This window comes from Apodemus sylvaticus, chromosome 9 (assembly GCF_947179515.1).
Source record: "Apodemus sylvaticus chromosome 9, mApoSyl1.1, whole genome shotgun sequence".
NCBI classification, from domain to species: Eukaryota; Metazoa; Chordata; class Mammalia; order Rodentia; family Muridae; genus Apodemus; species Apodemus sylvaticus.
The window spans coordinates 41,413,742-41,435,080 of record NC_067480.1 but is presented as its reverse complement, the minus strand read 5'-3'; the positions used below and the strand labels follow the sequence as shown (position 1 = coordinate 41,435,080).

Sequence of the window (21,339 nt, the reverse complement as noted above, 5' to 3'; positions counted from 1 at the left end):
TCTTTGTGTGTCTGCATCTCTATATGCGGCCTATGTACCCATGAATTCTTGTGAGGAAGTCGGAGGTCTGCATCACGTGACTTCCTCTACCAGTCTCCACCATATTTCTTTACCTCCTTTCTTTTTTGTTTCTTGTTTGTGTTTTGTTTGTTTGTTTGAGACAGGGTCTTTCTATGTAGGCCTGACTGTTCCGGAACTTGCTATGTAGACCAGGCTGATCTCAAACTCAGAGATCCACCTGCTTTGCCTCCCAAGTACCGGAATGAATGAAAAATGGGCACTCCCACACCAGCCTCTGCAGTGGGTTTCTGGAGAACTTGCGGTTACTGACCAGCAACACCAACTGTAAGTCTCTCCAGATCCTCTTGTCTGTCTCCCAGAGCTAGGCTCACAATTATGCACCAAAGCACCTGGCTTTTTATGTCCATGTTGGGGATCCGAACTCAAGTCCTGATGGGTAAGCAGCACTTAGTTTGCCCACTGAGCTATCTCCCAAGCCCTCCTGACTCATAGCATTAGCCCAGAAGGATAAAAAGAACCTGAAAATACCTGCAAATGGACACATTGTTTCCTGCAGCAAGAGAATCTTGTTTCCAAACATTTATCAGCCTGGACAAAGGCCATGTACTGTGATGTCCATTCTGGCAAAGCTTTGTCTGTTACAGCAGACCAGTAAGAAATATTCAGAGAGGGGCTGGAGAGATGGCTCAGTGGTTAAGAGCACTGACTACTCTTCCGTAGGTCCTGAATTCAAATCCCAGCATCCACATGGTGGCTCACAACCATCTGTAATAAGATCTGATGCCCTCTTCTGGTGTGTCTGAAGACAGCCACAATGTACTTAGATATAATAATAATTAATTATAAGTTAACTTTTGAAGAGAAGAAGGACAGAAAAAGCCCACAGTCAAGAACACGCAGCTTCACTAAAGAAGGGCATTTGAATTTTAGCTTACGGGTAGTAAAGACTCCAGTGGCTTTGGGACTCTGCTGGTTGCCTTTCACAGCCACCAAGGTCACAGTGTACTCAGACCCAGGCTGCAGATTTCGCAGGGGATACTTGGAGGCCGAGGGTCCCACGTTGTACTGCTTGGGCTGACCTCCTCGGGTCAGGCCCACGGTCAGTCGGTAGCCTACTATACGGGCTCGGGGCGGAGTCCAGGTTACCAGAACTGTTCTGTCAGTTTCATTGACAAACTGGAGGTTAGTGGGAGCATCGAGTTCTGGAAAAAAATAAGATGAAATATGTCAAGAAGCGTTTAGACCAATGGCAGCCATGCTGAAATCCTCCAGCCTGACTAAGCTTCCCAAGCTCTCCCTCCTCAAGGTTGGAACTAAAGTCAGAGCCGCATCCCTGAAAACTGTGCAGCTCTGGGAAACTTGGGATGATGTAGAATTTTGCCAAAACTTTTGTCAGTTATGAGAATTCGTTGACCTTTTTCACTTGTCTGTCATCCTTTGGAAAGGCTACTTTTTCCCAGCTAAGATTTACCCAACACCCTTGGAAATTATAGTTACATTATAGTAACAGTATTCCTTTTTTTTTTTCCTAAAGGAAAACATTTTGCAAACCCCACAATTTGCTTGGGGCCAGAAAGGTTAAAGAAACTGGGTTAAGTCCAACTGAGCTAGGGCAAGAAAAGCTTGGTGGGTCCTGCAAGCAATATGCTAACGCATGTGTTGATTGACTGGCCTCCTCTGCTGCAGAAATAACTAACATGGGTCTAATTACTAATTAAAACAGACACGTAGAACCGTAGTGATTCAGAATCTTTCTGATACATGGAGTATCAGAAAGAATCACGTAAATCACCACTTTTCTTTCTAAGGTTGATAACTGGGTTTCCCATAGGAAGTCAAAGCATCTTTGAGAAAAAGAACCTTCCAGAGATGGTCGAGTGTAATTGAGAGTGTGAGCTTTGGAATCCAAACCTCTGTCACTTCCTCAAGGAAGGCCTCAGGTTTCTTCCCACATCCAACAGAAGTAACATTTCCCTTTGTACATTTCAGCCAAAGTCTTAAGAGTGAATCAGGTTCTGCTGATAAAGAGCTGACTAGATGATACCTTACTGCCCAGTGTCACTAAATGTTTAGGAGTTATTATTTAAGTTATTATCTACCTGTGTGGTGCTAAAGAGAGAACCCAGGGTCTCACAAATGCCAGGCATACAGTCTACACACCCTGATGCCTAGCAACTGCTAGTCTGCAATTCTACCATAAAAGTATTAAGAGAGTACACTCTAACCTTGATATAGATCTATCTAACTACACATATATAAGATGCACTTAAGGACTGGGGATATAGTATAGTGGTAAAGCACTTTTGATTCTCAACTCAAAGGAAGGAAGGAAGGAAAAAGGAAAAGAGGGAGGGAGGAAAGAAAGAGAAGGAAGAAGGAAGGAAAAAGAGAGAAAGAGGGAGGGGAAGAAGGAAGACAGAAGTACTGAAATTGCATCTCCATGTCTCCATTAGCTAAGAAAACTTTATTGATTGATTGATTGATTGATTGATTGAGACAGGGCTTCTCTGTACAGCCCTGGCTGTCCTGGAACTCACTCTGTAGATCAGGCTGGCCTCGAACTCATTAATCCACCTGCCTCTGCCTCCCAAGTGCTGGGATCACAGGTGTGTGCCACCACACCTTGCTCCTAAGTAAACTCTTAACTCGCTTAACCACTCCCCTTCCTACATTCCAGTGGTGTTCACATGTTGTAAATGACTTGTGTGTTGGAAGCATGCATGTTGGAGTTAGCATTTTCAGAACGCTAGTTTCATTTTTGCCTTCAACATTCCCTTCTACTGTGAGTTCCCTTACTGCTAAGCCGTGAACCCGGGAGAGAACAGCATGGTACAGAGTTATCACAGGTAGAACTGAGGGTACAGAGCTCAGAGGTGAGGTAACAAGAGAGGCCAGGCAGGTTTGGCACGTACTGGTGGTCTGTTGTGCTGTCAGAGGATTGCTTTCCCTGCCCTGATGCACAGCAAAGACTTTGAAGAGGTACGTGACCCCAGGGGACAGCCCGGTGATTTCAGCAAAGGTGTTCCTGTTGACTGGCAGCCTCTGCCCATGTTCCCCAGGCAGGCTGACAGGCAGGACCTCCACACGGTATCCAGACACCGCACTATCAGGAGGGGTCCACATGATGGTGACTTTCACGTCTGTCACTTCCACAAACTGTAGGTCCTTTGGAGGGGGAACATTATCTGGCAGACAAGAGAAATGAGTCAATCACAATTCCCACTGAAGGCTGACGTTAAAAGTTGGCTCCCTGAACAGTTCTGGCATTTCTTAGACCCACTCATTCTAGGCCAATACTGGGTTTTGCCTCAATCATAAAATAAATGTGTGTGTGTGTGTGTGTAGATATTCATGGAATCTTTAATATCTATAGATAGGCATGAGTTTATCACATAACACCAAGAAGTTAAAAATAATACACAAAAATAAATGTTTCCATTTTACAAAAAAGCTGGTATGTTTGTTTAACTGACTCATTTTGATGGTAGTTTTAAGAGAACAGATTAAGTTCTAGGATTCTTAAGCATCCTAGAAAAAGAAAGATGAGATGTTCTGAGCTTTTTAACCAGAAAGCCCAGTAGTTGTCTTTGATAAGTTCCTTCCCAGTGATGACATTTTAAGTCAGTAGTTCTCAACCTGTGAGTTGTGACCCCTTTGAGGGTTGAATGACCCTTTCACAGGGGTCACCTAAGACCATCAAAAACAGATATTTACATTATGATTTACCACAGTAGCAAAATTACAGTTATAAAGTAGCATGAAACTAATTTTATGGTTGGGGTCACCATAGGAAAGTTGAGAACCATCAATTTGGGTGATGGAAACATAGAAAGAGCTGACAAAGTCAAAAACAGCTCACTCACTCCCAGGGACCTGTCACTCATGTGACTTGCACCTCAGTTCTCCCCGGAGGCTAAAGGAATGACTATAATCCGAGTAGGCTCCATCTTCCCTTGGAAGGTCAGAGCTGCTCTCTGCTCTAGTCCTAAGAGATCAGACACCAGGGGACGGGTTGATTTTAAGTTACCAGATCTTGGGGTGCCAGTAGTCTCTTGTTGGATGAAAACAGGTGTGCTCTCCTGGTTTTCCTCCACAGCATAGATAGTGATGTTGTATTGGACACCGGGTTGCAGGTCACTGAGGGTGACGGAGTTGGCCGTTTCAGGAAGGTTGAGTTCTGTGCTACTGCCTTCTACTGATGGCGAATAGACAATTCTGTACCCTGCAGGTTTAGGAGGAAAGTGTCTTCAGAAGCGGAGGCTAAACAAATTATAAACTCTCCTTTCTAATGGCTCTCTGCATCTTGTTTGACTGTTAAGAATCAGTAAGATTCTTTCTGGGTCTTTCAATGTTACCATTTCTTCTGATAATGCCTGACTGGCACAGAGATAAGAACAGTGATAGGAATCTTTTAATAATAAAATAACATCCTTGAACGCAGAGATCCTTAATAAATGTCAGTAAGTGAAGAAGCCGTGAAGAGAGATATTCATAGTAAGCCGCCTTCTCCCCGAGGAGCTGAGGCATCGGCCTGAGCACGGCCTGCACCTTTGGGGACTTCACTGATGAAGCTCCCTCTTCAGCAGTGAGCAGCAGGCTTGCAGGAATAACCCACCTGTGCAGCCCTTGAAATGAAGTGCATACACGCACACACAAGCGCACATGTGCACACACATGCACACACACCTCCAACCACCTAAAATGGGAGAATTCCAGTGTAGTCAGAATTTTCTCCTCCCACATCTATATATCAAAACAAGCACAGAAGCCAAAGATGACCTGTGATGGGTGCCTGGGGTCTACTCCATCGAACAACAATGGAAGTATCATCAACCTGGTCCACAGTAGGATCTGGAGGAGCGTCAGGTGCTAAAAGAAAAAGAAAGGAAGCCAGTCAGCGTTGCTACAGGCCCATGCTTTATAGAAAAACAAAAGAGCCTCTAAAAATGTGTTTTTTAAAAGTGTCCTTTGATGCACACTAGGCGGGATCTCAGCATCCCAAAGCTTTATGTATATATTATATATATATGTAAGTATGTATAATATGATGTATGTATGTATGTATGTATGTATGTATCACCCACCACCATACCCCATATCTAAAGTTTCTTTTAGCATGGTTTGGCGCACACATACCCGTGGTCTGTGAGGTAGACAGGATCAAGCTCTGCTTTCCCTCCTCAGAGATCTGATAGACATTGACAATGTACTTTCTGCCCGGGAGCAGGTCAGGGATATTCACAGAAGTGGCTGTGCTTGGAAGATCTTTAAAAAGGGGAAAGGTTAGTGGCCGGAGCAAAGCAATCTTGGATGGCTTCTAAGAATGCTATATTCAAAGGGTGAAAGTCTATGTTCTAGTGAATAGCCTGCAGTTTCCAATGTAAGTTCTTTCATTTTCCACTTTCCCCCTGAAGATGTATAATTTTTAATAACCTCCCTCTGTTTTTTTTTTTTTTTAAACAGAGATGTCATTAGAAATCACAGTAGTAGCCATGGTAGAAGGAAGGATGACAAGGTAGGGGTGGTTAGAAGGACATTCATTTTTATGATCTGGGTCCTGGTCACACAAGTATGTTCAGTATCTTTTGATTACGACATTTATTTGGGGGGGGGGGTATACATGTGGGGGGTCAGAGGGCTAGAGGGCCTTGTCCATCATCTCCTTCCACCCAGGGATTGAACTCGGGTCATAAGGCTTAGGAGCAAAAGCCTGTACCCACTGAGCTGCCGCACTGGCACCAGCAAAGCTTTTTCAAGACCCCTAATCACTGGACTATTTTAGAAATAAATAAGAAGGTCACTAGGCACCCCTAAGGGATAACATTGTCAGCGGCAGGCCTCCTTCTGGTCCCTGTGTGAAATACAGCACCAGAGATCAGAAAGGGGTCCAGGGAGGCCCAGCCCGGTCAGAAGAGGACCCACCCCTCTCCTCGCTCGGATGGAAGGGAGTGTCTCCTGTTTGAACTGTGGCATTGTTCCAGAACCAGAATTATCACAAGCCCAGTAAGTTTCTATTAACCGAAGGCGAGGAAGCCGGTGAAGATGAGGAAGCTATCCGTGGTACTCACCAAGGTACTGTGGCTCGTCTCCCTCCTCGCTCAGCTCATACTCCACTCGGAATCCTGACACGGTGTCGGACGCCGAGACCCACGAGACCACAAAGCTGCTGGCTGTGATTTCAGTTACGGATTCAGAAGTGGCCACGACGGGAGAAAAGGGCGCAGTCTCTCCGGTCACGGTGTTGCCTTGAGAAAGGGGAGGGGACGAGAGCCGTTGATTAGCTGGAATGCTCACAACTCCCCGTGAGCAGAGGGGATATGCAGGTGCCATACATGAAAAGAAGCAGCTATAGACAAAAGCTTCTCTGGGGACCCACGTCGCGGGATACGTACTGGTCACAGGTGTGCTGGCGCTGGTGGTGAAGTCGAAGCGTGTCACTTCTCGGTGCCCGTACTGCTGGATGCTGATGAGCTGTCCCTCATAGATCACACCCGGGGTCAGGCCTTTGATGGTATAGGAGTTAAGGTGGCCTGGAATGGTAGCTTCCTTCCAGCGACCCACAGAGGTTTTCTGAAAACGTGAAAGGGAAATGTGGTAGTTAGTCATGTTCAAAGGAGACTGGAGGAGAGGATCTTCACGGCTCCATTTTGGAAGAAAAGTGGTGGAGAAACCCGATTCAGAGCAGGGCCTCTACTGTTTGTCGATGTTAATTAATTACTTGTCAAAGTAGCAGTCTAATGAGTGCTCGGGGCTGTTTCGCTACTTTCTCCCCTAATCTTCATCTTCCTGTCGGAAGTGAACAGCATCACTGTTTGAACTTTACAGGTGGAGAAGCAGTTAAATGATGTTTTCAAAGCTACTCAGTTGAGGCACTGATGACCCTCCCTACGGCCAAATCCTGAGTCATTTAACACCAGCATCCTCAATTCAGCCTCTCAACGTTGCTGGTAAACAGAGACACATTTCTCTCTGAAGTGAGAAAAGGCCTCGAATTCTATCTTTCAACTTGGCGGGATACATTTCAAGCGTCTTGCCCCACAAGCCACTGGAAAGCATAATATTGCTTTGACTCAGATCCTGGAGCCATGACAAACAAGGTTCAACTTGTCTGGTGGGGTGACTCATCCTTGGAAACGAACAACCCATCAAGAGTGGTTAGCCAAACTTGGGAAAGATTGCAGAAGAATATAGTTCAGTTTGTTTCATCTTTTCCCTCCAGTTTACATTTTTATATCCTGTCCAACTTCATTAATATGTCATGGACTGCAAGATTCATTGCAATAGATCGTGTGGAAAAGAAACACTCAGACTTCAAACAAGAAATCCTTTTAAGTGTAAATAATCTAAAGCGGTTTAAATATCAAATACATGTTTAATGCCCAGTGATTTTTTTTAAATGTTATCTAATCAGGCCTGTACATACTTCAAATGTTCTAATGTCTTTTTTATTTTGGAGATAAATGAAAGTGATCTAAGCAAGTACTCTCTAAACTTTAGTTTTAGCTCAAATATGCTGAAAGAAATCGAAGTTCGCCATTTCGTTAGCTTAAAAATTAGCAATAAACTTGTATAGGATGTAAGATTTCTTGGCCATCAGAAGAAAATATGAGAATGTAAACTCTCAGATGGCCTACATTTAAAAAAACAAAACAACAGAAATTCTTTTTAAAATTTAAGAGAGCCATGGATGTGTCTCAGTTGACAGAACACATGCCTAACGCGACCAAAGGCCGAGTTACCACATACCATGGGAGAGGAGGGGGATGAACTACACCTGAATTCAAGCACCAGCAGGGAGATCAACCTTAGCTATCTAAGAATATGAAACCAGTCTTGGCCTAATGAGACATCATCTCAAAATGAAACACAACAAAACCAAAGCCAACATGTACTCAAAGAATGTAATCAGATGTGAAGACGCCTCAATTCAATGTGTACTTCGTACCTATTTGTAAATGTCCCATTTGTTGTGGCTTTGCAAAACACTTCCGAGTGAAGTTTCAAGTCAGTAAAGACGGTGATAAAATGATAAGCTGAGGAGATACAGAAGCTACTGAAGCAGAAAGGGCACCACTGATGGTTGACAGATGTTAATTTAGTTGACGGCTGACTACTCAGGACTAAGGACAACGCGGGGAAACTGAAGAAACGAATGAGCTCCACAGAATAGAGTTCCCCAAAGAGTTTAAACTCAACCATGTGAGTTAATGTCATAAGTCAGACAGGTTGTTGTAGTCTAGGATTAATAGACCAGTTGAGTAGATTTGATTTTTAAAAGTACATTTTTCTCTTTTCTGAAATAGTGGTTTTAAATTATGTCATGAGCGTTGGAGATGGAAGAGGGCAGGTCTGAGAGGGGAAGAGACATCAAAGTTTAATAGACTAATATAATAGACTCTTTGCTATGGTTTTGACATCTCTGGATGGCTAGAAAACGCTAGGGTTTGGTTCCTTTTAGAAACCAACTATAATCCCTTCCCTTCTCCTCCTACTCTCAATACCTCATTTCCTTCTGTCTGAATAACTTGAGAGGACTACAGGACAACTGAGTTAAGTCAAAGTAATGATGTTCATTTAGCTGGTTTTAAACTCTGGAAAGAACGTGAAAATGTGATTTTAATTTTAATGGCATTGCAAAACTTCAAATTTTCTTTCCACATTGGATGAGAATAATTGTAAGCTTTATGACTTCTAAGATTTTCCTAAGGCAACGGCCTAATTTAATTTCTCCTACATATCAAAAAAAAAACAAGAAAAAAAAAACAAAAACAAAAACAAAAAACCCTAAATCTACATGTTGATTCGACTAACTACATACATATTGGCTAGACACTAAGAAAATATAAACACTATTCAACATGGAATCAGATCTGTTAACTCAAAAGCAGTGACAAGCCCATAGGGCAACACATCTTCGTCTAGTAAGGTCAGGGGTCAGAGTGCAGGGCTGCTGAGCCAGTACTCACAGGTCTCCATCTGAGAATGTACTTGGTGATGTGAGAAGGCTCAGGGGCATTCCACTGGATGGGATGGGAATTGGGCTGGCTGGGGGTCTCCGTGATAATTACTTGAACAGGTCCAGTTGTGCCTGAAAATGAAAACATGCCATCTCTTTTGCTTGTGTATAAAGGTTTTGTATAAAAGTTTTATTAAACATGGATGTCCATCCTTAAAAGTCTTTTTTCTTCTCAGGAAATATGGGCATAATAAAAATGACTGAGTCCAGTTAAACCTTCTACACAGTGATGATAGAAGAAGAAAAAGGAAAAAAAACAGGTCTGATTTTACCTGGTAATTATTGCCTTTCCCATAAGAAATGCAATTAGAATTCTTTTTCTAATAACTAAGACAGAAACCAGGCCAATGTCTCATAGCTTGCTTTCGTCTCTGCCTTTCAAAGTAAGACTTGAGACAACTATGAAATTTCCTTAACACAAAGAACGAAGTTCGGAATGCAGGCCTCATGTACTAATTACATTAAGGCTCTTTTAAGACAAATTCTGAATCATGGAGGCTTTCAGCACAGAGCAATCTGCTCAGAAGGAAGCAATGCTCCCAAGGCCTCTTATGGCATGATATAAAACAAACATTTCTAAATGGGGCTGAATCCTGGACAAACAGACAAAGGTAATACCAAAACCAAGGTTTACTTCCCCATCAGTCTAAGCTTTCTCTTTGGGGGGGGGGATCTAGTTTTTATTTTTCTTTTACTTAAGAATTATACTCTTGGTGCTGGAGAGAAGGCTCAACGGTTAAAAGCACTGAGTGGTCTTCCAAAGGTCCTAAGTTCAAATCCCAGTGGCCTCACAACCATCTGTAATGAGATCAAATGCCCACTTCTGGTGTGTCTGAAGATAGCTACAATGTACTTACATATAATAAATAAATCTTGAGAGAGAGAGAGAGAGAGAGAGAGAGAGAGAGAGAGAGAGAGAGAGAGAGAGAGAATGAATTATACTCTTAAAACCATTGTGGGTCAAACTGCTCAAAAAATTATCTTTTGAAGCAATCACCAAGTGAAATGACATTTGGCAGAATATATTTAAAATTCAATGTTTTCAGATCTTGATATGACTGTCAGTAACTAAATTTAAGATAGATGCGGGGAGGCAAAATAAGAGAAGGGAATCAATTTTTTAATATAGTAGATTCCATTTAGGACAATAATGAAATATTGTCAAAAAATCTGTTTACAGAATGGAAATTTATCTTCTCTGTACTCTACTCTCTGTCCATCCAAGTTCATCTGTACAAAGTCCTTATCAAAACCTAACACACAAAATTCTCACTGATGCTCTGTGAAACAACAAATTTCTGCATGCAGATGAAGCGGTACTCTATACTACCTGTGATTTTCTGAATGCTCTTGGAAAAAATATATTGACTTTCAGATTTAATTATGGTCTTAAGCGTCTAAATTCTTTGAAAACAAAAATCTTCTTTAGTAGAACAAGTATGTAACTTACATATTCATGTGACCTCAAAAATTTTTGTACTCAACTTCCACACTGGGAATAATTGAGCTTGTTGAAGATCAACAAATATTCACTGAGTCTTGATTTCACGTAATGCTACAAGAGGAAATGTCACAATTCTCCGCTTTGCACCCTAAGCAGCATAGGGTCCACACACCACACAGGTGGGTTGTTTGATCAATTAACTCAGGTCATTTGCATAGCCCTCTGGAATCCATCCTTCCATAGATTCTTCATCAAATACAAATACATTTAAAAAAATTTTGAACACTATTTAAAGTGGTTCCATATGAATCAGTAAAAACAGACGTGTGTCCTTATACAATTGGTGACAATCTCCACAAGGTTGTTATATATTGCTGTTTTAGAAAAATCCTAGTATAATCTCTCAGGTAGAGAGACATTTCACACACATCTTATCTACTGAATTTGAGGCCGGAAACAGTGTGATGATTAAATCTCCTTGATAAGTCTATTAAGAGAATACAAATGACATTTACTGTCTGTCCAGTCATCATACCCTGTTGTGACAAGGGTGACGGAAGACAGGAAAGGGAGGGAGAGAAAGATGGTCGCTATGGTTAGCCCAAGGGATTCAGAACTACAGAAACTTCGTTTCCTTTCTGAGCCTTCCTTTCTGAGCAGGTCTGAAATTCTATTATTAATTTAATTTTTTAAATGCCTGTGTGTGAGAGAGTACAGGTGCCGGCAGAGGACAGGTGTGGGGTCCCCTGGGACTGGAGGATCAGCAATCGTGGTGTCTGATGGGAGGGTTGGGAATTAAATTGTATGACAACTACTGAATCGTAACCTGAGCTCTCAGTTCTCCAGGCCCCTAAAATGATAACAGGATCCACCTTCCAGGGACTGCCCTAAATGGCAAAAGGGATTTAGAGCATTTCTGTGCAGAAATGGAAAGAAGGAAGGAAGGAAGGAAGGAAGGAAGGAAGGAAGGAAGGAAGGAAGGAAGGAAGGAAGGAAGGAAGGAAGGAAGGAAGAAAGGAAGGAAGAAAGGAAGGAAGAAAGGAAGGAAGAAAGGAAGGAAGGAAGGAAGGAAAAAAAAACCTCATCTGTTTTCTAGGTCAACTAAATAAATTCCAGCTCTCCACTACACTGTACACTACCACACATGGTTTAAAGGCTAGCTATCATTTACACTATTTAAGTTGAAGTGTTTTTATAACCCTTTTGATGTTAGTTTGTGTGATCCCATCCCACACGCCCACACCTCGGACCTTTTAGACTTTTAATAGCAATTCTCACTGCGAGATCTTCACCTGTAGGAGGACACACTATACACTTTCAAAATCAGTTGAAAATAAGGTCAGAACAGGTGATTTCCGATAATAGTGACCCTGGAGAAGTTAAACATTCATGATTTTTTTTTTTTTTTGACCCGAACTGTTCTTTCTCTACTTAATTTGCTGAGAGCTGTGCTTTCCTGGTTGCTTATTGACAAACCGAATTCCTGTTATCTTTTGTTAGTTTGAACAGCTCTACCAACTCAGTAGGAAGAACAAACAGGGCAAGGCTCAGACACAGTGTTTCAGCCATCTTTGGTGTCTTGTTGGAGCCTCACGGGCTAGGGGTGAGCCCTTGAGCAAAGCCACCACTGAGATAAACACTGAGCTAGCGCTATCTGGGGTCAAGCACTCATCCGCTTGCCCTGCAATCTCTTCTGTGTGCAATGGGCTTTTGACATTGCCCTTTTTAGAGACAGGGGCCAAAGTCAACAGGTAAAAACTGCTGCTAATTGACTCTTTCCTATCCAGCAGAATCCACCGCCAATGCTTGCAGAGAGAGACCATGTGGATAGGCTTACTTTTTAAAAGAAAAAGGTCTTAAAAGAAAATAAATTTCAAAAACTACCCTGCTAAAACTGACTGTGAAAACAAAATAAACTTCCACTCTTGGCTTGTACCATTGAAAAATCCAGCCCTCCTAAATATTCATTTTTTTGAAAGTATGGCATATTTGTAATCAGATTTTTTAAACTATATGAAGTTAACTAGGTAGGTGTAATGTGCACACCTGTAATCCCAGCCTTTCTGGAAACAAGAGACAGAAGTTCAAGGTCATCATTGGCTACATAGGAAGCTTGAGGCCACCCAAGGACTGGATTAGACTTTCAATAAGCAAAACAAAGCAACTGTATTAAATTGTTAAAATGTTAAGCAGCTCACTCTTAAACTTAAGTCCTGCAAGAAATGTTAAGAGAGGCTGCCCTGAGCCACACGCCTCGGAAGCAGTCCCCTCTCCTGACAGCCCTGACAGAGTCTAAGGGCTGAGCAGAGGAGGACGGATGGTCCCAGCACATAAACACAAGAGCGTATTCCGGATATGGGAGGCACACACCTCTAATCTCAGCGTGCCTTTAATCCCAGCACTTGGGAGGCAGAGGCAGGTGGATTTCTGTGTGTTTGAGAGTTCCAGGACAGCCAGGGCTACACAGTGAAACCCTGCCTTTGAAAACACCACTTTATTGCATGAGTGGTGGACGGGGCTCTGGGTCGCTGACCATTAATTAGGGAAGGACTGGAAGCAGTTTTGGTTAGCTGGTCTCCTTTGTACAGATGAGAAGCCAACTAGTGTCTCTTCCATGGCACAGTCAGAGCTAGGACTCAAAGCTCACTCATGGGTTCACACTGCGGCTGGCTCTCACGGTTCCCTCTGGGATGCTCTCACGCAGAGTAATTTAATTTAATCTTGGTATTTAATCTTAACACTTATGGAGTTAATTTATTATTATAATTTTTTAAAGATTTATTATATGTGAGTACACTGTAGCTGTCTTCAGACATTTGAGAAGAGGATGTCAGATCTCATTATGAGCCGCCATGTGGTTGCTGGGATTTGAACTCAGGACCTTCAGAAGAGCAGTCAGTGCTCTTAACTGATGAGCCATTTCACCAGCCCTATTATTATATATTTTTTTATTGCCTGTGGGTTATGTCCCTCCCAAATCTTTTTGTTTCTTAATACAGGTCCTGTTTTATGTCTAAAAGGATAGCTCAGAAGGCCAGAAGGATAGCTCAGTGTAAGATGCTTGCCCCACACAAGCCCATAGACCTGAATCTGATCCCCAGAACCCATATAAAGAATGTGTGTGAAGAAAGAGCTTCAAAGTCCACTGACCGTCATGTGTGTGCCAAGGCACAGCCCTCTCCACACACATACAGAGGATAATCAATCAATCAATCAATCAATCATTAACAGAAATCTAGGAGACTGCTGAAATGTTGGTCATAATTCAGTGTGTGTGGTTACAACCATTCAATGAATTTTAAATGTTTTCCCCAAACAAATTAATGCCTATACCTAAGCATGATGTCTTTACGGAAGAGCAAACAACAAACAACAAAAAAACAAAAACCTAACAATAAATATCAACAACAACAAAACTGTAATAAATACTCGAACTCTGTGGGTGGAGTTGCCCAAGGTTCTTGGCTTCAATTTTGTTGCACATTTCCTCTTTCTGAACCAATGAAATCTGACACAAAGAAGGGCTTAAGATGGCAGGGAACAAATTCGTTCCTCAGATTGTACTTCTTGTCCTCTGTCTATGTGAGTTCTCTTTAAGAAACAGAGTGTAAAACTCTCTTTTACTTCCGGTTCGAGTTACTTTATGGTTTCTACTTGAACATGCACACATACACATGCACACACGCAAGTCCACCTGTGCACATGTGCACATACATGTCCATGCACAAACAGACATACACAGGCATAAACACATACACATGTACATGTGCACACACACACATACTAACTCACACATGTACACGTACAAACTCATACACATGCATGCACACACACATGTAAGCATGCACTCACACATGTATTCACACAAACACACACACACACACACACACTCGACTGCGATAAAGTGAACTGGAATGTTGTCACCTAATGGAATGTTCTACAAGTTGAAAACGTAATTAACTACTGGGCAGTAATATGAGACAGGATGGGACACAGCAAAGAAGTCCCCAACTGGGTTTCCAAATAGTAGCATAAACTGGCACACACAAGTCTGCTTCTGTCTCAGAGATGCTTACCTGGGTAGGTCTGCAGAGGTTGACAGTGCCACTCCCCAATGCCACGGCCGTAGCAGTAACACTGGTATCGGACACCATGCACGAACTTCTCCCAGGAGTCACCAATCTGGTAAAAGGTCCGGGTCTCTGAATCTTGGCACTGGTCTAGAACATACACAAAGAAAAGATTAAAACAGCCTCAAATACATCGTTGTGGTGGGATCAAGTATATTCTTAAAATATGAATATAAAAATTCCAATTCTTACAGATAAAGTATATTATAAGTGTATGTGTTTGGGGTGGGGCTGCATATATGTGTGATCCGTGCACGTGTGTGTGAAGCCATTTCCCCAGTCCTAAAGTACTATACTGTTCAAATCATTTACCTTTATGGGAAAATTAGTCGTAAAAACTAAAATGTACCTATTGGAAAGGATACTTAGTGTCCTAAAGAGGGAACACTGCTAAATTAAAAAAAATGTAAAGATTAAAATTTCAGTATATAGCCAAAATCTGGAAATTAATTTTAGAAAACTAGATTACCAATTAAAAATTTTAAAACTAGGTGTTAAAGTAGCTGCCTGGCCATCTGTAAAGCAAGAACAAACTTCGCAATGATTTCATCTTGTACACTTCTTCGGAATTCAGGAGGCAGCTTTACGTTAATGAGCTAAATTTGAAGTCTGGACAGTCTCCTAAGCAGGCCTCCCGGGACCCCTTGGCTTCACAGTCTCAGGCCAAACAAACTGCTGGGATCAATTTGCTGTCTCAGTAAGCAGTCTGTCTTCTTCAGTAAAGGAATATGAATTGATCATCTTAAACTTTGGATTTAGGAACAGGGCTCTTTAATGTCGAACACTCGCTCTTAGCCCAGTGCTATCTACTGCACAGAGAGCCAAAACTGAAGTGTTTTGGCAGTGGTGGGAGGGGGTACCCACTGGCTTGCTTAGCCCTTTACCCATGGTTCTGCAGTCAGTAACAGAAACTTCCTTTGTCATGGCTCAGAACCAAAAAAAGCTAACCCCACTCAACCTCGGTAAAGCCACCCTTGTCACCAAACTGAGCCACAACACAAGCCACGAGCGGCAGGCTCAGACTGGACACCGCCCATGAGGAAAGCACAGTTTGCAAAACTCTCTCTGCAGACAGGTCTACAGAGAACGCAGTCTGGCAACGAACAGCTTTCCTTAACTGCAACTGGCCAGCCAGCCAGCCAACCACCGTCCTCGGTGTAAACAGACCAAGCAGAGGCAGCCACTTACCAATGGGGTCACACTTCCACCTGCCCCGGCCCTGACCGAAGCAGGTACAGTTCAGCATGTGTCCCTCCTCGTGACGCTTGTGGAACGTGTCGTTCACGTTGTAAGTAATGTCATCCACGATGCACTGATCTGTACAGGAGAACAGTTGGGTGGGTGATGAGCTTTGACTAATGAGTGAAAGAAACTGTACTTTTCAAAACATTAGGTTCTACGGCTGGATTTAACACCTGTTAAAATACATTTTCTACTGGCACAGGATTAAGCTTTTTTTTTCAAAGTTTAATAATATTAATTTTTACTCCCCTCTTATTCTGACTAATAGACTTATAATTGTCAGGGATTACAACCCATTAAACTAAAAGCCATGGTAAAATACAGTTTCCTGTGAAGAAACTAATTTTTCAACAAACGCATGTCTTAGTTCCTCTAACATTCTCACTTAGTTGATGATTTTATTTAAATTTTTGGTTGTAAAAACCGTAAGACGAATAGAGCATCTACATTTACATAGCATCCACTATAATGCAGTAATATCATTTTTTTCTAATGAAGAGCTGGTTGGGTTTTACCAACTTGACATTGACATGATCTACAGAAAAATGTTGGCATCATGCAGGCAAGTCTGGGAGGTGCTGTTTTGATGAATGGTTGACTGGAGAAGGGCCCATTCCATGGTGGGCAGGCCATGCTAGCCCTGGGCAGGGAGTCCTGAGCTATATAACAAAGCAGGTTGAACAAGTCACGGAGAGCAAGCCAGTAAGCCGGGCTCCTCGATCTGGGCCTGTGCTGCTTCAGTCCCTTCCTCCAGATGCCTGGCTTGAGTTCCTGCCCTGACTTTCCCCCAGTGATGGGATGGACTGTGGCCTGAAAGGCGTAAGCTGAAATAAACCTTTTCCTCCCCAAGTTATTTGTTTGTTGTTTTTTTGTTTGTTTTTTGCTCATGGTGTTCCACAGCAATAGAAAGTTAAAGATAGTTGGATCTGGAAAATAAAATGGCATCTATGGTGTTCAGAAAGTTTTAAAATGTAAGTCAATACTGTCCCTCAATCAATGAGAAATCCCGAAAAAGGTTACATTCTATCTTTGAAACCCCATTTTCTCATCTGTCAAATGAAGGGCTGTTTTGCATACCTTATTAAAGTTTCCTTCCTGCTCTGGAATGTTCTAAGTAACAACGACGACTCCCAGATATCTCTATCCATTGGACACCATAAAAGGAATCAATGCAGGGTGCAATGTCTGTGAACTGGCTATGGGAACTATTGACTGAGTTTCACCTAAATATTATTTTTCCAATCAAAGAAACGGAAAACTAAAATTGCTTTAATAAATCAACAGTTCCTCCTATCACATGTCTGAGTCCAAAGGGAAAAAGCTGATTTGAACAAAAGAAATTAATTTAAGTATGTATTCATCTCCTTAAATTTGGCAAATAGAAAAGATTTTCCCCCTTAGAGAAATGATGCTATCTCCTCTCTAGACATAAACACAGGCAGAACCTAGATAGAGCTAAAAGGATCAAATGTCCATTTCTCTTTGGGAAAGCCATCCTTTTGGCTCAACCTAAATGCTTACATCCTGGGAATATTTCCAGAGCCCTACAACTATTCAACTTGCTCGCCAGTTTTTCTCAATGGGTTGCTGGAAACAAGAAACTTCTCCAGCACAGCGAGTGAGTGGATAGCCAGGGACTGCATGTTTCCTCCTCTGCTTTTGGCAACTACAGGTTTTCACACACACTCCCTTTCATACCCAGCATACCTCGGAGCTGGGAGTAAGGAATGCAGGCCCATTCTCCACGACCGTTCCCAACACACGTGCACCGCATCATGTGGCCCAGGTCATGTTGCTTATCCCACTGGTCCCCAATGCGATACATGACCCCCTCGTTGGTTGTGCAGATCTCCTCATGGGCTGTTTGGCAATGGAGAAGAAAAATACTTGGTAAACAGTCATGTGGCACCAATGGATAGGCATGTGAAGTTAGCAGCGTTGTTTGACAGTCCAGAGAAATCTCTCTCATTTGGGAAGAAGGCTTGCCTGTACGAAGCTAGATGGAGGTGGAGTTTTGAACTCTCCAGGAAAGAACCAGTCCAGAGGAGATTGGAGAGAAGAAATACCAAGAGGTATTAGACTGGAGAATATTAGAGTAAGAAAATCTCATATACTCATTCAATTGATTCCTACTGTCTAGGACTCGATTTAACTATAGCCTTGTGACTTTACTCGAGTTCAAAGGAAACCTGGGAGCATAAAATCCCATGTAAAAAGTGACTGTCCCTCTTAAACCCAATGTCATCTTCTGTTGAAATGAGGAAAAAGAAAGTATAGTTTCCTTGCATCTGAGCACATGACTCTCGTGACCCTCAGGCTCCTGGTTCTGCGCTGGGAAAAGAAATGTCTTCTACAGGACTCTCAAAACTTAAAAACAATAAGCAATCCCTGATTCCTCTTTCTGTTTCCAGATAAACTGAGGACAGTTCTGTATTTGCCAGAAAATAACTTTTCTGACTTATTTCGGTCACTACGGCGCCAGTCAAGCCGGCCATGTGTCAGTAACTATTAGTTCACAGCAACCAGACCTATTTCTTCAAAGATACATTTTTGTGAATTCATGTCTGAAGACTTCTAAAGAGTACCTGGCATCTGAACTGTGTTTTAGTTTTTGACATTTAATCATGGCAGTGAGATTTTAAAAGCATATCAATATTCATTGCCACTGACAATTTTCTCAGTTTGCAAATGTAAGATATAATACATAGATGTGCATCGTACTTTCTCAGACTGTCTCAGGGAGAAAAGGAGGAATCTTCACCAAGAGGCTGCTAGTGGTCCACACAGGGCTTCCTCTTACCAGCCATAGGGCAGAATCCAAACTTCTGATCGGCATCGTAGTTCTGGGTGGTGCCGCACCATTTCATGTTGTCCCTCCGACCCTCAGAAGTACAGTCAGTGTAATTGCGGTTGTTGTACAGGAAGGGGAAGTGGCACAAAGCACCATTGGAATTTCCGCCTCGAGTCTGAACCAAAACTGCCCAAGACAGCACAGAAACAGGCAGATTACAGCAGAGCTTTGGTGTGTATAACAAGGAGAGCCTACCGCAGGCTTAGACAGAGCCAGGTTCCGGCTGCTAATTCCCAGAGGGCCTATCCACAAATAAAAGATACCTGATAATACAGCCCTAAGCTTCTTAGTGGATTTTCATCTTCACTTTCAAAATAGATTTAAATCTCGTGTTTTCTCATTTTCCCAGCCAAGGGGAAAAGAAAGATTAAATGATAGCTTTGTGTAAAATATGACTCTACACAGAAGATAAGTACCCGAACCCTTGACATTTATCCTGTGTGTTCGTCGGCTCTGGGGGAATCAGCCACTGATTTCAATACTTGAGTGTCTTTAATCGCATCATAATCCCCATGTGTCAAAATAATCAAACCATAGGGCTTTTCCCTTGGTGACATTTCCCCAGTTGCGCTAAGGGACATGGGAACTGCCTCTGCTGTGGGATTGATTAGCTATGCCTCCTGGGTCCAAATAGATCAAAACGGTAGTTCCTGTACAGCCTTGGAATTAATGGTTGGCTGCTGGCACACAGAAAGGTGTGTAAGGCAAGGAGAGACGACTGCCTGCTCTGGTTCCTCCCAGGACACTCACCCGCATGGTCTGTGCAGAAAGAATACTTCTGGTCCTGTTCATAATTTGAAGTTGTGCTACACCACAGATGTCCATCTTGCCGCCCTTCAGTGGTGCAGGAATAGAAGGTTCTACCGTTGTAGGTGAACGGGAGGACACAGGGCTCCCCATTTGAATTGCCACCATAAGTCTGGGTCACAGCTACGAGCGTAACCAAGAGACTCGGTCAGTACAGTTGTTTCCCACCCTCAACATTGACCCTAGTGGTGGCAAATTTCTAATTTAAATGGAGACAGTGTTACTAAAGGAACAAAAAGAAAAGTCAAGTCAGCTGGTTAAGGGTGAGCCAGAGTTCCCCTGTTAATGTCTCTGGGAGACACTTCTGCTACCATGACTTGGTTTCCCCATTTGTAAAGCTTTATGAATGCAAGTTATTATGATTCAAAGATGGCACGGAGAGATACATGGTTATATTCACATCAGAAGAAACAGTATATGAGACTACTCTAGAGAAACAATTTTAAAATACAGACAATACAAAGCAGTTTGATCCTCATGATAGGAAGAAAATATACACATTAGAAGACTAGAAGAAAATGTTAACCACTGTGATTTTTGTCACAGGATTATAAACTTCTCCGGGTTCATCATTTTACATTTTTTAGGAACAACTAAGATATCGCAGACACTACATATAGGTTCACTAGTATTACGGGACTGAGATAGTGCCCACCTGTCTCCTGGCAGCTGACTCCATTGCCCAGACAAGTGCACAGCATCTGCTTGTTTCCTTGAGACTTCAGCCACTGCATTCCCACGGAGTAGACCACACCACTGTCTGTGACGCAGTGGCCATAGGGAGCGGGCTGGGGGTGAGTCTGCGGTTGGTAGATGGCTGTTCGAACATCAGTGAAGGAGCCAGATCCTGTGAGCGTGAGAAAAAGAGTTAGGAAGCCGGAAGCGAAAAGTCAAAAAGTCCAGTGTCTTCTTGGCCTGATCTAGAACTTTCGAATTCAGCCCATGGAGTGATTCGTAAGACTCCTCGGATAATCTCTTCTGAGCCTCCTGAACAGCATATGTAAGTGTCTGCCACACGACACAACAGCTTATCTTCAACAAGCCTTCAGTCATGCTAGGAAGCAACGCATCTGTGAGCTCCACACCCTTCCACAGCTCTCCACCTGCCTGTCTGCTGGCCTTCCCTGCCCTGTTCTAAGCTTCAACCCACTCAACTGCTCTTCATTTCGGGTGATCCTGCCTTCTACCCAGGGGTCCCCCTTTACCTGAAATGGTTGGTCTGCCTCGTCTTTCCTCCCTTAGGGCTCTCATATGCACAGTGTGTGGCCTTTCCTCTTCCAGAGAGAGGCCGACAAGCCACAGGAGACACCCTGCCCTCCCTCTAGCACTTGGCTCTCTGGAGGACACCCTGGAGAGCTACAGATTCCCTAAGATAGCCTCCTTCCTGGGTATAGGTGCTCAGCAGAACTACTTAGGATGTATGTTTGTTTTCCTAAAACCAATCAATCCTCACAAATTTCCTCTGATAGTCAACAAACACAACAAAATCTGCTAGCTTCTCTTTTAGAAATCTGACTTTTGAAAGTCAGAGTCCTTAGCAGCAGCAGAGCTGGCAATGGAAGAGCTTCCAGAGTGAATCTAGCCTCTCCCAGCGCTGGTGAGCACTACTCCCCAAGGATAACTCAGACAGATGATGCCAACAGTGTCAAGGCCCACCATACAGAAGGACATCGAGGCCCTCAGAGACGAGGTTGTTTTGTTGAACGGTGTTTCTCAAACCTCTTAACAATGAAATGCCTCAGTGTATTAGAAAAATACACTAAAAATAGTTAACTGTTTAATCCCAGTTAACTCAGAGTTAATCCTTAATCTAGTTCAGTGGCTGACA

General features: G+C 42.8%; 1 protein-coding gene across 10 annotated transcripts in view; it reads right to left on the bottom strand.

Moving 5' to 3' along the window:
* The window catches only part of Fn1 (fibronectin 1), a 68,358-nt gene that overhangs the window by 38,154 nt on the left and 8,865 nt on the right, over nucleotides 1-21,339 (bottom strand). For all 10 annotated transcript variants that reach the window (XM_052193785.1, XM_052193786.1, XM_052193787.1 and 7 more), the window contains exons 7-20: nucleotides 20,167-20,358; nucleotides 19,455-19,634; nucleotides 18,654-18,830; nucleotides 17,561-17,713; nucleotides 15,800-15,928; nucleotides 14,558-14,701; nucleotides 8,988-9,109; nucleotides 6,414-6,591; nucleotides 6,090-6,266; nucleotides 5,158-5,286; nucleotides 4,801-4,890; nucleotides 4,049-4,243; nucleotides 2,934-3,206; nucleotides 957-1,223 (exon numbers count right to left, since the gene is read on the bottom strand). In XM_052193785.1, the coding sequence (XP_052049745.1) occupies nucleotides 957-1,223; nucleotides 2,934-3,206; nucleotides 4,049-4,243; nucleotides 4,801-4,890; nucleotides 5,158-5,286; nucleotides 6,090-6,266; nucleotides 6,414-6,591; nucleotides 8,988-9,109; nucleotides 14,558-14,701; nucleotides 15,800-15,928; nucleotides 17,561-17,713; nucleotides 18,654-18,830; nucleotides 19,455-19,634; nucleotides 20,167-20,358 (2,406 nt within the window). The remainder of the gene's footprint in view (nucleotides 1-956; nucleotides 1,224-2,933; nucleotides 3,207-4,048; nucleotides 4,244-4,800; nucleotides 4,891-5,157; nucleotides 5,287-6,089; nucleotides 6,267-6,413; nucleotides 6,592-8,987; nucleotides 9,110-14,557; nucleotides 14,702-15,799; nucleotides 15,929-17,560; nucleotides 17,714-18,653; nucleotides 18,831-19,454; nucleotides 19,635-20,166; nucleotides 20,359-21,339) is intronic.